General features: G+C 49.8%; 1 protein-coding gene across 4 annotated transcripts in view; it reads right to left on the bottom strand.

Moving 5' to 3' along the window:
- The window catches only part of LOC148332871 (ubiquitin carboxyl-terminal hydrolase 34-like), a 40758-nt gene that overhangs the window by 6851 nt on the left and 20863 nt on the right, over window positions 1-13044 (bottom strand). For 2 of the 4 annotated variants that reach the window (XM_088302098.1, XM_088302100.1), the window contains exons 35-65: window positions 12858-12940; window positions 12122-12162; window positions 11396-11520; window positions 11024-11176; window positions 10527-10631; window positions 10240-10295; window positions 9271-9638; window positions 8989-9152; window positions 8850-8915; window positions 7877-8023; window positions 7494-7550; window positions 7336-7413; window positions 7166-7260; window positions 6769-6941; window positions 6451-6586; window positions 6316-6394; window positions 5663-5716; window positions 5501-5596; window positions 4816-4880; window positions 4647-4722; window positions 4525-4572; window positions 3699-3764; window positions 3549-3629; window positions 3384-3469; window positions 2647-2815; window positions 2368-2442; window positions 2139-2290; window positions 1155-1308; window positions 1038-1082; window positions 430-534; window positions 78-225 (exon numbers count right to left, since the gene is read on the bottom strand). In XM_088302098.1, the coding sequence (XP_088158224.1) occupies window positions 78-225; window positions 430-534; window positions 1038-1082; window positions 1155-1308; window positions 2139-2290; window positions 2368-2442; window positions 2647-2815; window positions 3384-3469; window positions 3549-3629; window positions 3699-3764; window positions 4525-4572; window positions 4647-4722; window positions 4816-4880; window positions 5501-5596; window positions 5663-5716; window positions 6316-6394; window positions 6451-6586; window positions 6769-6941; window positions 7166-7260; window positions 7336-7413; window positions 7494-7550; window positions 7877-8023; window positions 8850-8915; window positions 8989-9152; window positions 9271-9638; window positions 10240-10295; window positions 10527-10631; window positions 11024-11176; window positions 11396-11520; window positions 12122-12162; window positions 12858-12940 (3346 nt within the window). The remainder of the gene's footprint in view (window positions 1-77; window positions 226-429; window positions 535-1037; window positions 1083-1154; window positions 1309-2138; window positions 2291-2367; window positions 2443-2646; window positions 2816-3383; window positions 3470-3548; window positions 3630-3698; window positions 3765-4524; window positions 4573-4646; window positions 4723-4815; window positions 4881-5500; window positions 5597-5662; window positions 5717-6315; window positions 6395-6450; window positions 6587-6768; window positions 6942-7165; window positions 7261-7335; window positions 7414-7493; window positions 7551-7876; window positions 8024-8849; window positions 8916-8988; window positions 9153-9270; window positions 9639-10239; window positions 10296-10526; window positions 10632-11023; window positions 11177-11395; window positions 11521-12121; window positions 12163-12857; window positions 12941-13044) is intronic. The other 2 variants (XM_088302097.1, XM_088302101.1) reach the window with 1 other exon arrangement.

The following is a 13044-nucleotide window of genomic DNA, read 5'->3' as shown; positions in this document are numbered from 1 at the left end:
GTGAGGAGAGACGGATTTAAAAAAAAAAAAGCCCTTTTCTGCACACGTGGCCGGCGGTGGCCAGCGGGGCGACGTACAGGTGCGCACGCGGGGGTAGTTGTGGGCCAGCAGGAAGCGCTCCACCCAGTTCTCCATGTTCTGCAGAACCCAACTGTGGGCCAACTTGTTGCGTGGAGTCTGCCCGGCCAGCCAGTCCAGACACTGAGACGGGTTGTACTCGATCACCTGAGCAAACAATTCCAATGCAATGCAACCTTCCAGGTGGTTGGAGCTCACAAAAACAAAACGCTAAATAAAAGAAGAGTGGCTCATTTCTAAATGTTTGCAAGGAATTTTACCTGACTTTTTTTTTTGGGGGGGGGAATTTTTCACTCAACAAATATTCCCTTTCAAAGCTTTTGGTATCTGAACCTTTTGGACTTTTTTTACCTCCCAGATCCTCTGCAGGATGTACGTAGCGAAGGAAGGCATCCCCGGAGGACCGCCCACAAACTCCATCAGCATGGTGAGCAGCTTGAAGAACGGATTCGCGGCCTGACCGCAACACACGCACGTACAAAATCACATTCAGCAATGCAACTTTTTTGTCTTCAATTTTTCAAGGGGGCGGCTCGGACGACGTTTGCTTTACTTGACATTTTGGCACATTGAAAGAAATATGGTAGACCATTTGGCTTTTTTCTATTTACCAGCGCGAGAACGCTACAAATTCAATTCTTTAGGTTGCGTTTGGAAAGTGATTGAAATAGTTGGGTGCCAATTTAAAAAGAATGACACAATTCATTCAAGTACTTGTTGACGGTAGTTCATTAAAAAAAAAAAAAAAACAAAAGACGGCAAGTCCATTGGCAACACTTTTGATTGCGCAATAACATCCATTTGGGAAAGTCACCAATTCCCAGGAGGCGACACGATGGGAATTGGCTCCCTCTTCCCGAATCTTTTCAGAGGGAAAGGAAGCAGAATGGCCAATTTCAAATATTTGCCCAGAAATGGCGCAGGAAATGTTTGCGAATGAGCAAAAAATGTCAACGCACCTCCGGAGTCAGCTTGGCAATGGAGGTGAAGAGCATGGAGACGATCTGCAAACGCACACGCCAGAGTCAGCGGGGCGCCACAACGGAAGCCAAAGCAAACCAAAGACGGGCCCGTACGTGCTCGGCCAGCCGGTTGTTGTAGCGGCAGAGGCTGAAGATGAGGTTGCACGTCTGGCGGATGTTGATGCCGTCTCGGATGTGCTGGAAGAGGAACGGGAAGCCTTTGCCGCCCGTCAGCGCCGCCATGTCGCTCTGCGAAAGCGTCAAGTGTCTGCCGACACGTCGCCGTCGGTCAAAAAGTCACATTTTGGACACCAAACGCAGAAGCTTCTCCGATCGGCCGCCAATGCCATTTCTTGCTTTTAAGCCGCCCGCCATTCTCGGATGGAGCCACTCACAAAGTTGACATTTTGGTTCGAGTGTTGTTGAAAAAAAAGTCGGAGGACTGGAGACGCCGTTCGTGGGCCTTGCGGGTCTCCAACGCTTGAAGCTTTTTTTTTTGATGAGCTCCAATTTGCAAGAGAATCCTATCAAGCGTCATCACAGAGCGCTTTTCCAGCGATTGGTTTTTGACGCCAAAGCGAGTGAGAGGACCCGTTAGCTTGTTCAACGTGCGTTTTGGGCATGCGTGAAAAGCCACTTTTGCTCTCCAACCTGATTTGGATAGCCGACTTCCCAAAGTTAGCCGTAATAAGCCGCAAAATTTTCACTTTTAGCGGCAAGTTATTCTCAAGACATGAAGGCGAAACGTAGTTATCTTTGAGAGGAACTCAAGTTCAACGTGTTCTTTGTTCTGAATCGAGAATCTTGAGCAGACGAATGCATCCATTTTTGTCAATCTTTGGGGCTGTCGTTTTAGTCGGCCGTCGACCGAAAACGACGGCAAAGCGCCGGAGGGGCCTTTTTTTCTAGCTTTGCTCACATTAAGTTGAAACGTGAGCCCGAGGGCATTTTGCTGTCGACTGCTGCATTAAAAAAAAAAAAAAGATTGATCAACGCGGGCGGGCGGATTCTTCTCATTCCACAAACACGATGAGACGAGCGTGAACCCAAAGAAGCGCGAGAAAGAAAATATCGGCTTTGCGGCGAAAGGACACGTACCGCTCCGAGCGTGACTGCTCCACCAGGAGCGCGATGAGGGCGATCATCTTCTCCAGCGCGGCCGGTCGATACTTCTCCTCGGCCAGCGACAAGATGTCCTCCTCCTCGTCCTCCTCCTCGCCCTCCTCCTCCGACAGAACCTCCGCCTGCGGCTGAAGAGCGAGACCACCCGGCCCCCGTTAGCGCCACTCGTTGTGCATTTAAAAAAAAAAAAAAAACTTCGACTGACGTTCTCAGGTCCTTTGGTTCCCATGTAGAAGTGCACCATGATGGAAATGGCTTGCAGCGACAGCAGGAATTGGCTCTTTTGGGGGGAGAAAAAAATAAAGACAAAATTCATAGCGGCAAGAATGACTAGGAAGGAAAACAACAGAATCATCAATTATTGCTGTGCTTCTCAATTGTTTTCTGTTACGCCCCCCGAGCAAAAAGAAAATAAATTGTGCACTTTTCTTCTTTGCACTAATCCTGTGCCCCCCCCCCCCACATTTCCTCTGTCGAGGCTCACCTCCTCCTCTCCCATCTTGGCAAACTCGTAGAGGAAGGCGAAGTACTCGGTGAGGTGTTTGCTGTGCGGCTTGACGCCGTGCTCCATGATGGACAGCAACGTCTTGACGAAGCGCGTCACGCACGAGCGGCTGCCGATGTCCTCCGCCGAGCCGTCCATGTCGTCTGACCTGCGGGGCGCAAGCGCAAACGATGCGACGTCAGAGGGGGGGGGGCGGATTCCTCCGGACAGCGGTATGGACCCGGAAAGAGATGAAGCGTCCAGAAAAAGAAAGAAAGGAAGGAAAAAAAAAACACCCCAAAAAGACGGACTGTTCTGAAGCAAATTTGCATTTTTTTTTTTTAAAGAAAGTTGCTTTTGTATAAGGTTAAGTTGTGTGTTATTTAATAATAATATATGTACACATATATATATATATATAAAAAACTGGACAACTGATATATCCTTGGGGAAAAAAACGCAGCTTTTGATGTTTAAAAACAAACAAAAAAAAAAAACAAGAAAAATCATTATTTTGACAAAATGCCTTTGCTTTTTGATTTGATGAAACATCCCAAAACTCTGATGAGGACGAGGATTAAAATAATCTGTTTGGTTTTATGAAGGAGGCACGGCCTTGTGTCAATTTGTTGAGTCTGAGCTCCGGCATATGAACTTCCCCCGCGCTGCTTCAATCACCGAGCTGCCATTGTCAATAACCTGCAGGGGGCGCCACAACGGCGGGAAAGAGAACGCACCCATCCTCCATGCCCGGCTGCAAGTAGAGGTGAGCGTGGACCGGACGCAGCCTCTGGATGACGTGGATGCACAACCGTTGGAACATCTGAACACAACAACACCAAGGCGCTCAGGACAACACGTCGTCATGGTCATGGTCATCGTCATCAACAATTGGAAGGTACCTGTCGGACAATCTGATTGGGACACTTGATGAGGATCTGCATGGGCCACCAGTTGTCGTCCGCCATCCGGTCCAAAAACCACTGACGGGAGAGGGACCACATCATCATCGAGAAAGTGTGTGTGTGTGTGTGTGTGTTGCGCGCACACACCTCGCAGGCCGCTTGGCTGTTGTTAAACTGTTTGGTGAGGAGTTCAATCCACTGCAACATGGTGGGCTGGCGACACATGCAACACACAACATCCACTTTACATTTCCCATATTGGCCGCGTACAACACATGGAGCAAAACCTCCTCGGCCGCACGGCTCGTAACCGTAACCGTATCAATTATTAGTCAGCAATTTGGAGCTGTTCTTCTTCTGCGGTAAGGAAGGAAAATATTGGCGTCAAAACAAAAATGTGGGGATGTTTGGTCCCACTTTCTTTTTCGGACTGACACAAGTACTCGATTCTTGACTAGTCGCCGATACCCAAAAGGAGAACAGATCATTTGAAATTTTCGATTCTAGATTCTCAAACGGCCAAAAGAAGGCATCAGATACCGGGAGCGTAAGTCCCCATACCTCGAAAAGAGGTAGCGATACCGATAATGAGTAATAGAAACAACAACATTTTCAAGGCTCGAAATGACGACCAAATTCCAGAAAAAGCTCCTCCTTTATTTTATTTTCATTTCATACCCGACCCGGAAGACAAATTTTGGGGTAAGAAATGGCATATTGATTCATGGATGGTTTGTTAAAAAAATGATTGGAAGAGGACCTCGAAATCAATTTTAAACGGACATTTTGGCAGAACAGAAAACTCGTGAAAATGCAATAGAATTTGCAAATTGTCAGATTTGATGACGTGAGACGAGCGACGACGAAGCGCCGATGGAAAAACGAGTACGTCTCCATCGGCGAACGACGTCACCAAGCGTCGCTGGAGCCTTTATTTAGCGTTGCGTTGTGAGACAAAAACGTGTTTAATGACCTTTTCCTTGGAATGAATGAAAGTCTCCAGGACGAACGAAGTGCTGAGCTGGAAAAGGAAACGCAAACGGAGGCAGACGTCAGCAACCCAAGTCAACACTTGCCGGCGAGCGAGCGTGGTACCTTTGCCGTCATGAGGGAGATGGCTTTGGGGTCGGGCAGCGTGCTGGGGATGCTGCTGCACAGGTGCCACATGAAGCTGCAGCGCAACAACATCCAAACATCATTATGGAGCGCACGCACGTGCACACACACACATCATCGTCGTTGTCGTCGTCGTTATACGACTCACCCAAAGTAGGTGTGCTCAAATATGTTCTTGTCCTGGAGGAACTGCATGTTGTCGTGCCAGATCCACTTCAAGAGAAACGCAGACACACGTTAACAGATCCAGTCAAAGTAGCAACGTGACCAGATACCCCCCCGTTGCAAAATGAAAAAGACACTGATATGTTTAAAGGCAAACAAAAATTTGAACAGATTTTTTTTTAAAGAGTCCTGAAGAACGACAAGACTAATTAGGCTAAATCCCAAAAGTAACTCCTCTGCCTTGAAATGCGCGTTGACGACAAACAAGACGGGTCTCAATTCTCCGTCTGCTTTCGGGGTCGGGTCACAAAAAAAGAAAAAGAAAAGAAAAGAAAAACAAGAGCCGACCTCACGAGATTCGACACTCGGCAACCGATTCGATGAAGTCTGCAGAAAGGCGTCGATGCAAGTCGTCGATCGTTTGGAGTTGCGGCTTCAAACGCCCCAAAAATTTCAATATCATGGAGATATTTGGAAAAGCGTTTTGCTGGCACGCGGTCCGGTTCTCATTGCGTCGTGTCGGTGACAACAAACGACTTTTACGTCTCGTCCTCATCGGCCCACAAAAACGCAACTTCTTGTTTGTCAAAAGAGGTCTCGCTCTTGTTCACGAAACGAAACCCGACGCAGGTTCCGTCCGTCGTGGCTCCGATTGGCGCGAGTCCTACCTCCAGCAGGTCCGGAGAAACGTCAAAGGCGAACTCCTTGCCGTTGTCCTCCTGAAGCTCCACGCGCTTGTAGAACAACATGTAGGCGCTGTGCGTCTGACGGGGCAAGCCAAAGGCGTCACCTTCACGTTTGCACGCCACGCAAAGACGCACGCGACTCACCTTCTCGAAGGAGAAGTCCATAAACTTGTCGGTGACCGAGTCGTACGTTTTGGTCTGCAAGACAAAAAGAAAAAGGAAAAGATAAGTCCCATCAACGGAGCCGGCAAACGAGTTCAAAGTGGCGTCGCGTTCATTCGGATCGCACGAATCGAAAAAAAATAAATCTTTCCAATCGACACGCAAGCATGAAACCGACACGTCCTTTTGAAAACTTCCGCAATGAGGAACAAAAAAAAAAAATCCATTCATCACTTGTTGAGGACGTGACTTTCTGGAAGTCGGCAGCAACTTCAGCGCACAAACGGTTGGTACGCCAAAACAGTCCCGAGGCCCGCCGCTTCCTTGAGTTCTCTCGTCATATATTCGCATCCCCGCTGTTGCTTACTCGTTTTGATTGATTTTACAACGCGATCGAGTCTCTTTTGACAATTTCTACAAAAAAAAAAACAATGAAAAGATGTCATTGCGGCGCTTCTTGTAGCAGACGATATCGGCATCGGGTGGGAAGTGGAAAAAGTCTGAAAATGGAATCATGACCGCTTGCAAGTTTTGTGCCGCTGACATGGGTTGGCAACGTGATCCCGCTCCGTTTGGCCTCATCCAACATGGCGGCCAAGTGGGTGTACAATTCAGCGCCGAGTCGTCGCTCTTACCGTCATCTCGCCCCCGAAGCACTCGGACGCCAGCTGCGCAGAGTCAAAGGGCTTCACCTCGGCGTCGTTGAACAAGTACCTGCGCAGAGACGGCATTTTCAAATGATGCGAGCGAGCGCCGCCGTGCGTGCTCACCACTTGTTGTTCTTGTACGCGTGCGGGTTGACGATGTCGCGAATGAAGCTGTAGTAATGGCCGCCGTCCGCCGTGCCCGTGTGCACCGTCACGCCAATCAGGTCGTACTCGAAACTTTCCGACGCTTTGGACTCGCCTTGCGCGGCGTCACAAAACAAAAACATCAACACACAAAGGCAACTTCGGAGCGTGGATCCCATTTCATTTTGAAAACAACAAAACAGAATGGCATTCGATGTACTTTTGGAAAATGAAAGCCCCTCTGACAAAAGCGTCAGATCATTTTTTCACAAAGAAATGAGGCAAGAAAAGACGCACCCTCTTTGCGCTCCCCTTTGGCCATGAGGAAGCGTTCCGTGTAGGGCGTCATGTCGAGGCGCAGCGGGAAGGAGAAGTGCGTGTTGACTTTCTCCTTCATCATGGTGACCATGTTGAAGGTGTAGCGCATGGTGTTGAAGCTCAGGATGCCCGGAAGCTTCTTGAAACAAGCCCTGCGCGCGCACACACACACACGCTCTCCAGTCACAACGCGGTCCGCTTATTGACATACGCGAGCATTTGCTCGGGCCTCTGCGCCAAAAAACTATTTCAAGCGCCTCAGACAAGACCGGACAACGTCAAAAGTTGCTCCTAAGACCTCAGACGCCCCTTTGGTAACATCCGGCCAGGGAGCCGTTTGCGTTTCAAAGAAGCAAAATACGCGCTTGCGGCTGACCTTTTCTCTGCGCGGACTTTCTTCCCGCAGTGCGAGCACGTGTACATGTTGTCGCCCTCCAGCGTGTCCTTGATGGTCACCTCGTCCAAAGACTCCTAAACACGCGCATCGACAGCAAAGTTGGCAAGCGGCACGCGCCATCGGGCAAACGCCGGCGGACGCGCGCTCACGTAGATGTTCTTCATGTCGGCCACCTGACAGCGGACCGTGTAGAACTCCTCCACCGTCTGACTCACGTGGTCGCAGTCCTGCGGGAGCGCAAAAGAGCGTCAGGAAAACATCCGAGCAGGAAAAATGATCTGCGTGCCGCCGATGTCGTCCGACTGACCAGAGAAACGACATTGTTGGTGATGACGCCGCCAAACAGAGTCTTCACCGTGTTCTTCTGTGAAAAGCAGCAAGCAAACGTTGGGGCGTCAAGCCGCGCGTGCGGGAGGCGGCGAAGGAAGAAGGAAAGGTTGGAAAAGATGAAGAGGAGCGGGAGACGGAGAAAAGAAAACGGAGGCGGAGTAAGGACGAGGGCAACGACGAGTCGGAAAGAGACTAACCGCTCGAAAAAGATGACAAGCGTGCGAGAGGAGGAAGAAGAGGAAGGAGGAGCACTCAGGGGAGGAAGACGACCAACCGAGTGAGAGAAGGAGAAAGCGACGAGCGGAAGGAGGACGAGTGAGAGGAGGAGGAGGCGTGGCCCGCCGGCGGAGGGGGCGTTACCAGTTCGTGCGACATCTCCTCGATCTTGGTGATGAGGTCGGTGAAGAACTCGGTCATGTCCTTCTGCTCGCCCGTGTTGAGCGGCTGCTTGTCCATCGTGTACGTCTTGCAGAACGGCCGCGGGTTGTACGCTTTCCTCTCGCTCTCCTGCACGCCAAAGCGCAAAATAAGAAAGCAGCTCGTCATACCGGAGGCAAAAAAAAAAAAGAATCATTGAAAAAGGACGCAAAATTTCTTGCCGCTCAGTGGTGGGAAGTGCCGTTTGCAAAGACACGCGACATCCGTCAATGCTGCGTTCAACGATGGCGGGGGGCCATTCTTGCGGCAAAACGAGTCACAAATGCCATTTTCAAGCCACACGTGTGTGAAAAGAATCGGTAGCCGTAACCAGAGTTGCAAATGTGTGCCGAGAATCCACAAATGTGTACATTGACTCCGCATTGCTAGAAGAAATTTGCGAGCTCGATTTTTTGGTTTGGGCCGCTCAATCCGATGCTTTCCAGAATCCAAACAATGCACGGCCACGCAGCGTCGTGGCATTTCGCCGAATAACGCAACAACAATGTCAGTTGAGCAGCAATCAGCGATGCAGCGCAATGGTGACGGCCATCATTCTTGAAGAATACCGGCGATGCAGAACAAAAGCATTTTCGTAGGTAGGAAGTACGAGTCCAACTATGAATCGAGGACGTTTGCGTAAAAAAAAAAAAAAAAAAAAAAAAAAAAACCTAACCCGAGTATTCTTAAAATTTATTTCTTGAAAAATACGGTGGGTCAAGTTTACCTCACACTTTAAGGGAACCCAAAATGAATTCTTTGATTCATTTTCTATTTCTCAAGATAACGGTTGATCAGAATTGATTTTTCAGGCAATAATCGGAATCAGCCTAAAAAACAAAAACAAAATTTTTTTTCTTCATTTTCTGGTTCCTCGCGCCCGTTCCCTGAAAGCCTCGAAGCCCGCGATGCTCACCATCAGGTAGGTGAACATCTTCTGGAGCTCCAGCAACGTCGTCTTGTGCTTGATCTCCTCGGCGTACTGCGCACACAAACGGCAAGGGGCAGCAAGTGAGCACTCCACGTTGTCACGATTGTCAGCGGAGGACGCCCACCTTGGCGGTGAAGATGGCCTGGCGGGCCTCGGGGATCATGTAGAGCTGCTGGATGGTGGACGCCAGGTAGCAGGTGGCGCCCAGGTTGGTGAGGCCCACGAAGCGACACTCGGCGCGCACGTCGTCGTGAGGCCAGTAGTCCCACTTGTACGGCGCGTGGGAGGCTGCGGGGAGGCGCAAAAAAAATAAAATAAAAACAAACAAACAAAAAAAAAGATATAGATTTGTGGGGGCGGGGGGAGGGGGCATTTTCGTCAGTGTGTGTTGCGAGGCCGCGCTCACCCTGCATGTGCTGCGACATGACCCAGTTGTGCAGCAGGCGGTAGTTGTCGGCCGAGCCCTTGACCGTCTCCACAAGCAGGTCGTAGGCGGCGGCGCGGGCGGCGTGCGACTTGCACTTGGGCTGCGCGCGGTCGGCCAGGCTGGGCAGCAGGAAGAGGAGGTTGTGCACGTCGCGCAGGAAGTCCTGGCCCTCGTGCGAGAACTTGAACGGGGGCTTGTGCTTGAGGACGCTGGTGGCCAGCCGCAGCAGACCCGTCAGGCCGTCGTCCTCGATGCTGCCGTCCCGCTGGTCCAGCATCTCGCGGCTGCGGGACAAGCAAAGCCTGACGCCGGCGTCCGCATCTCGCGCCACGCGACCAGAACGCCCCCTTTGAACGAAGTCGGAAGGCAATGGACAAAGGCAGAGAGAGACGGGCCGTCGCCGCTCGTCCGATCTCCACTTTTGGGGAGACGATTTCGAGTTTTTGGGGGAGGAGTTACGCACACAGGAGTGATTTTTGCTTTGTGGAATAAACGTGCATCCGTCGTGGCGTTTTTTTTTGTGGGCTGTCATGGCTCCAAAATTGGCCCATTTCGCCAAAAGGATCGGATTGGTCAATCTTTTCATTGATTGACAAGGCATTCTTAATTTATCTTTGGTGTTGCCCTGAAAGACGAAAGTCTTCGACAGACAATACTCCCAAAATATGACATTTTATAAAGTGGAATTTTTCACGAGCGGGACTTTCCTCAATTCTCAATCGGACGACTCGGGCTGCTCCTTGCCATCATTTTATTCATATTCTCGTCCATCAATTTCTGATTTAATGACGCAATGAGTTGGGTATTAAATTAAAAAAAACGTGTCAGAAATGATTGTTTCCCCCAAAATAAAAAATACATGGAATCTCAGCAGAAATTCAGAGATGTGGACAATTTCATTTCAACCGCAAACGGTTTAGGACGCAGTGCAATGGAGCGTGCACCCACCTTCGTATGCAGTCCGCCAGGTGTCGCGCCAGGGCGTCCAGGTCCAGCAGGGTGGTCTGCACCAAGCCCGCCAGCGACAGAGAGGGAGAGACCTGACGTCAGTTCAAAGACGACAACGAGGCTAGCCAGCAGCAACAAACGGCGTGCGCTTCACCTTTTTTTTTTTTTTGCCAATTGATTTCGATTGAGGGCGCATATAGACAGCAACGAGGGGCGGCACAAAATAAACTGAAATGATTTTTCCTGACAAAAGGAGGAGGAGTCAACATGGTCCAATCGGGTCGCACCTGAGTGGCGTCTTTGACGTGGATGTTGTCGATGAGCTTGCACAGCAGCCAAAAGTATTCTTTGCAACCACTTCGGAGGGGCGGCTCCTCCTCGTAGTCCTCCATCTGAACACCAAAGACACGTCGGGCCTCATTGCGCAACGTCGCTCCAAACATTTCTTTCCATCTTGTCCGTTGCCGTGACGGAAAAATAGTGGCCACATCCTCGGCGCATGGCATCACGCGCCGTGCCAAACATTTCGGACCCAAGACCCAAAATCTTCAATTCAATTGGCTCGAAACGCGATCGGACTTTTGACCATCAATTGCTTGACTTTGGCGCAAAACCGGACTTGCGTCTCAAAAGCGCTCGGCGAGAAAAGCAGCCCACTTTCATGATATCGCATCAGGAGTGGCTGTGTGGACAAACTTGCGTGAACCATTTTTTTTTTTTATATTCAAAGAGGTGTTGACTTATTTGATAATTAATGACTGAATCATTTGGATGTGTGTGTTACCCTGAGAGGTTGGACAGCTTGCGCGTCGGGCAGAAACTTGAGCAGCGTGGAGGCGGCAAGCAACAGGAAAGATCTGTTGATGGACTCGCCGCCTTCCAGACCAGAAAGCGAAAGCTTGTAGAGGCCGTTGCACGCCTCGTGACGCACACCCGCCTGAAATAGAGAAAAAAAAAAATCAATATATATATTAACACTTCAAACGGAAGAGGCTCATTTCCCAAAGTATCCATTAATTGGAGAATGTTGGGAGAACAGAAAAGAGAATTTGGGGAGTAAAAAACATTTCAATTTCCATCCCTTGATACAAATCAGGACATGAGGCCATCATAAGGCAAAATGGCGCTCGCACGCGGGCCGACGGGCCGACCTCACCTCGGGCACCAGCAGCGTGAGTTTCCTAAGCCAGTCGTGCAGACGCTCGCTGTCGGCCAGGCTGGACTTGACGGACGACGAGCAGTGGGCCCAGCTCACCAGCAGCCACATGGAGTAGTGCGTCACTGTTCGCACACGCACACGCAATCAGCGAGCGTACAAACACCCGCGCAACCGGTGACGCCGCCAAACGGCAACCACCACACCGAGAGTCGCTTTCCAAAGCATCGACAGTCCCAGAAACCATGGCAATAAATGATGTTTTTTTTTTTTTTTTTTTTAAACGCCACCGATATCGCGATGACCTGACAGGACAATTAACTCAAGTGCACTGATTGAATGATTTGAGCACATCATTCAAACGTTTTGACCACGTCAATAAATCTTCCATCACTCCATCACCGCCGCTCAAAGGTCGAATGTCGAGCAAATTGTCGCCATGGTTTTCAAAAGCCGTTGCAGCCGCCTGCTGCTTGCGCGGCGAGCCGACGCGGATGACGGCCATTCGTCGAGGAGGAACAAAACGAGCGCGTCCCCTTTTTTCCCTATCGAGCGATAAGTCGCACTAGAAATGATGGTGGCGGGCCGAACATACTCCGCAAACTCGTTTCCCAAACTTGCACAAGCGTCTAAACGATATCGAGCAACGGCGAGCGCTCCATGAACGCGACATCGACGTCCGGCAGGCAACAACATCATTCAACAAATTCGGGCGGCGCCGCTCACCTTCATGCCGAGAGCAATGATCCGATTGGGCCTTCAGAACTCTGCGAAACGACAAAAAGATCAAAAACTAAATACAAGACGATGCCATCTTCGTCCAATCCCGACACTCCTGGCATTATTATTTTAGTGTTTGAGATGAGATGAGATGAGATGAGAATCTGCATTAGGTTTGTTGGCGAGGCACTTTTTGTTTTTTACTAGAAGCAGAGTGAGCTCTTAACCTGAAATTTCCCGGTTGCAAGACTTATGACTCAAGGGCGCACGCACCGTCAATTGACGTGCAAAGTGAACGCAAGGGCAGGAAAAAAATAAATAGCAAGAGCTTTTTCAGGGTGATTGAAGTACAACATGAAAGCGTGTAATTCACAGCATTTGTTTTTCAATAATCTCTCTTCAGATTTGATATGAATGTGAATTTAAATTTAGAATTGTTCCACTAAATCTAATCATATACTTTTTCTTGTTGACTTTTTCAAATACCTCCTCAAAGCTGTTGTTCTTTTCTTTGTTTGCCATTTCAGGGAAATGAAGTCATTGTGTGAAACGCTTTGAGGAGCGAAGATAGAAAAGCGCTAGCAAGTCACAGCACCTTTCCTTTTTTTTTTTTTTTTTTTTTTTTGGTCGTAATGCAACCCAGTTAGCTAACTGGCAAGCTGCTTTTCATCACGTCGTACACGCACTGCTGCCACCCGCAGGACCGGAGTGGGATGGTAGCGGCACGGAGGCATTTGCCCACCTATGCGCCAAGTTGTCGTAGGTGTAGGCCACGTTGATGAGCCGTTCGATCAGGTTGGTGCCTTGGACCAGGTTCAGGAACACCTCAAAGACAAAGATGGATGCAAATAAAGGATATGGCCACTGTGGTAGAGCCTGAGTGTGGAGCTGAAACAATCCATTGGGGGTGCGCGTGCGTGTGTGTCGCC

Source organism: Idiotropiscis lumnitzeri, chromosome 8 (genome assembly GCF_059441095.1).
Source record: "Idiotropiscis lumnitzeri isolate Australia: NSW breed Sydney's pygmy pipehorse chromosome 8, RoL_Ilum_1.0, whole genome shotgun sequence".
Classification (NCBI taxonomy): Eukaryota; Metazoa; Chordata; class Actinopteri; order Syngnathiformes; family Syngnathidae; genus Idiotropiscis; species Idiotropiscis lumnitzeri.
The sequence above is the reverse complement of the archived record's forward strand: the minus strand, read 5'-3'. Positions and strand labels throughout refer to the sequence as shown.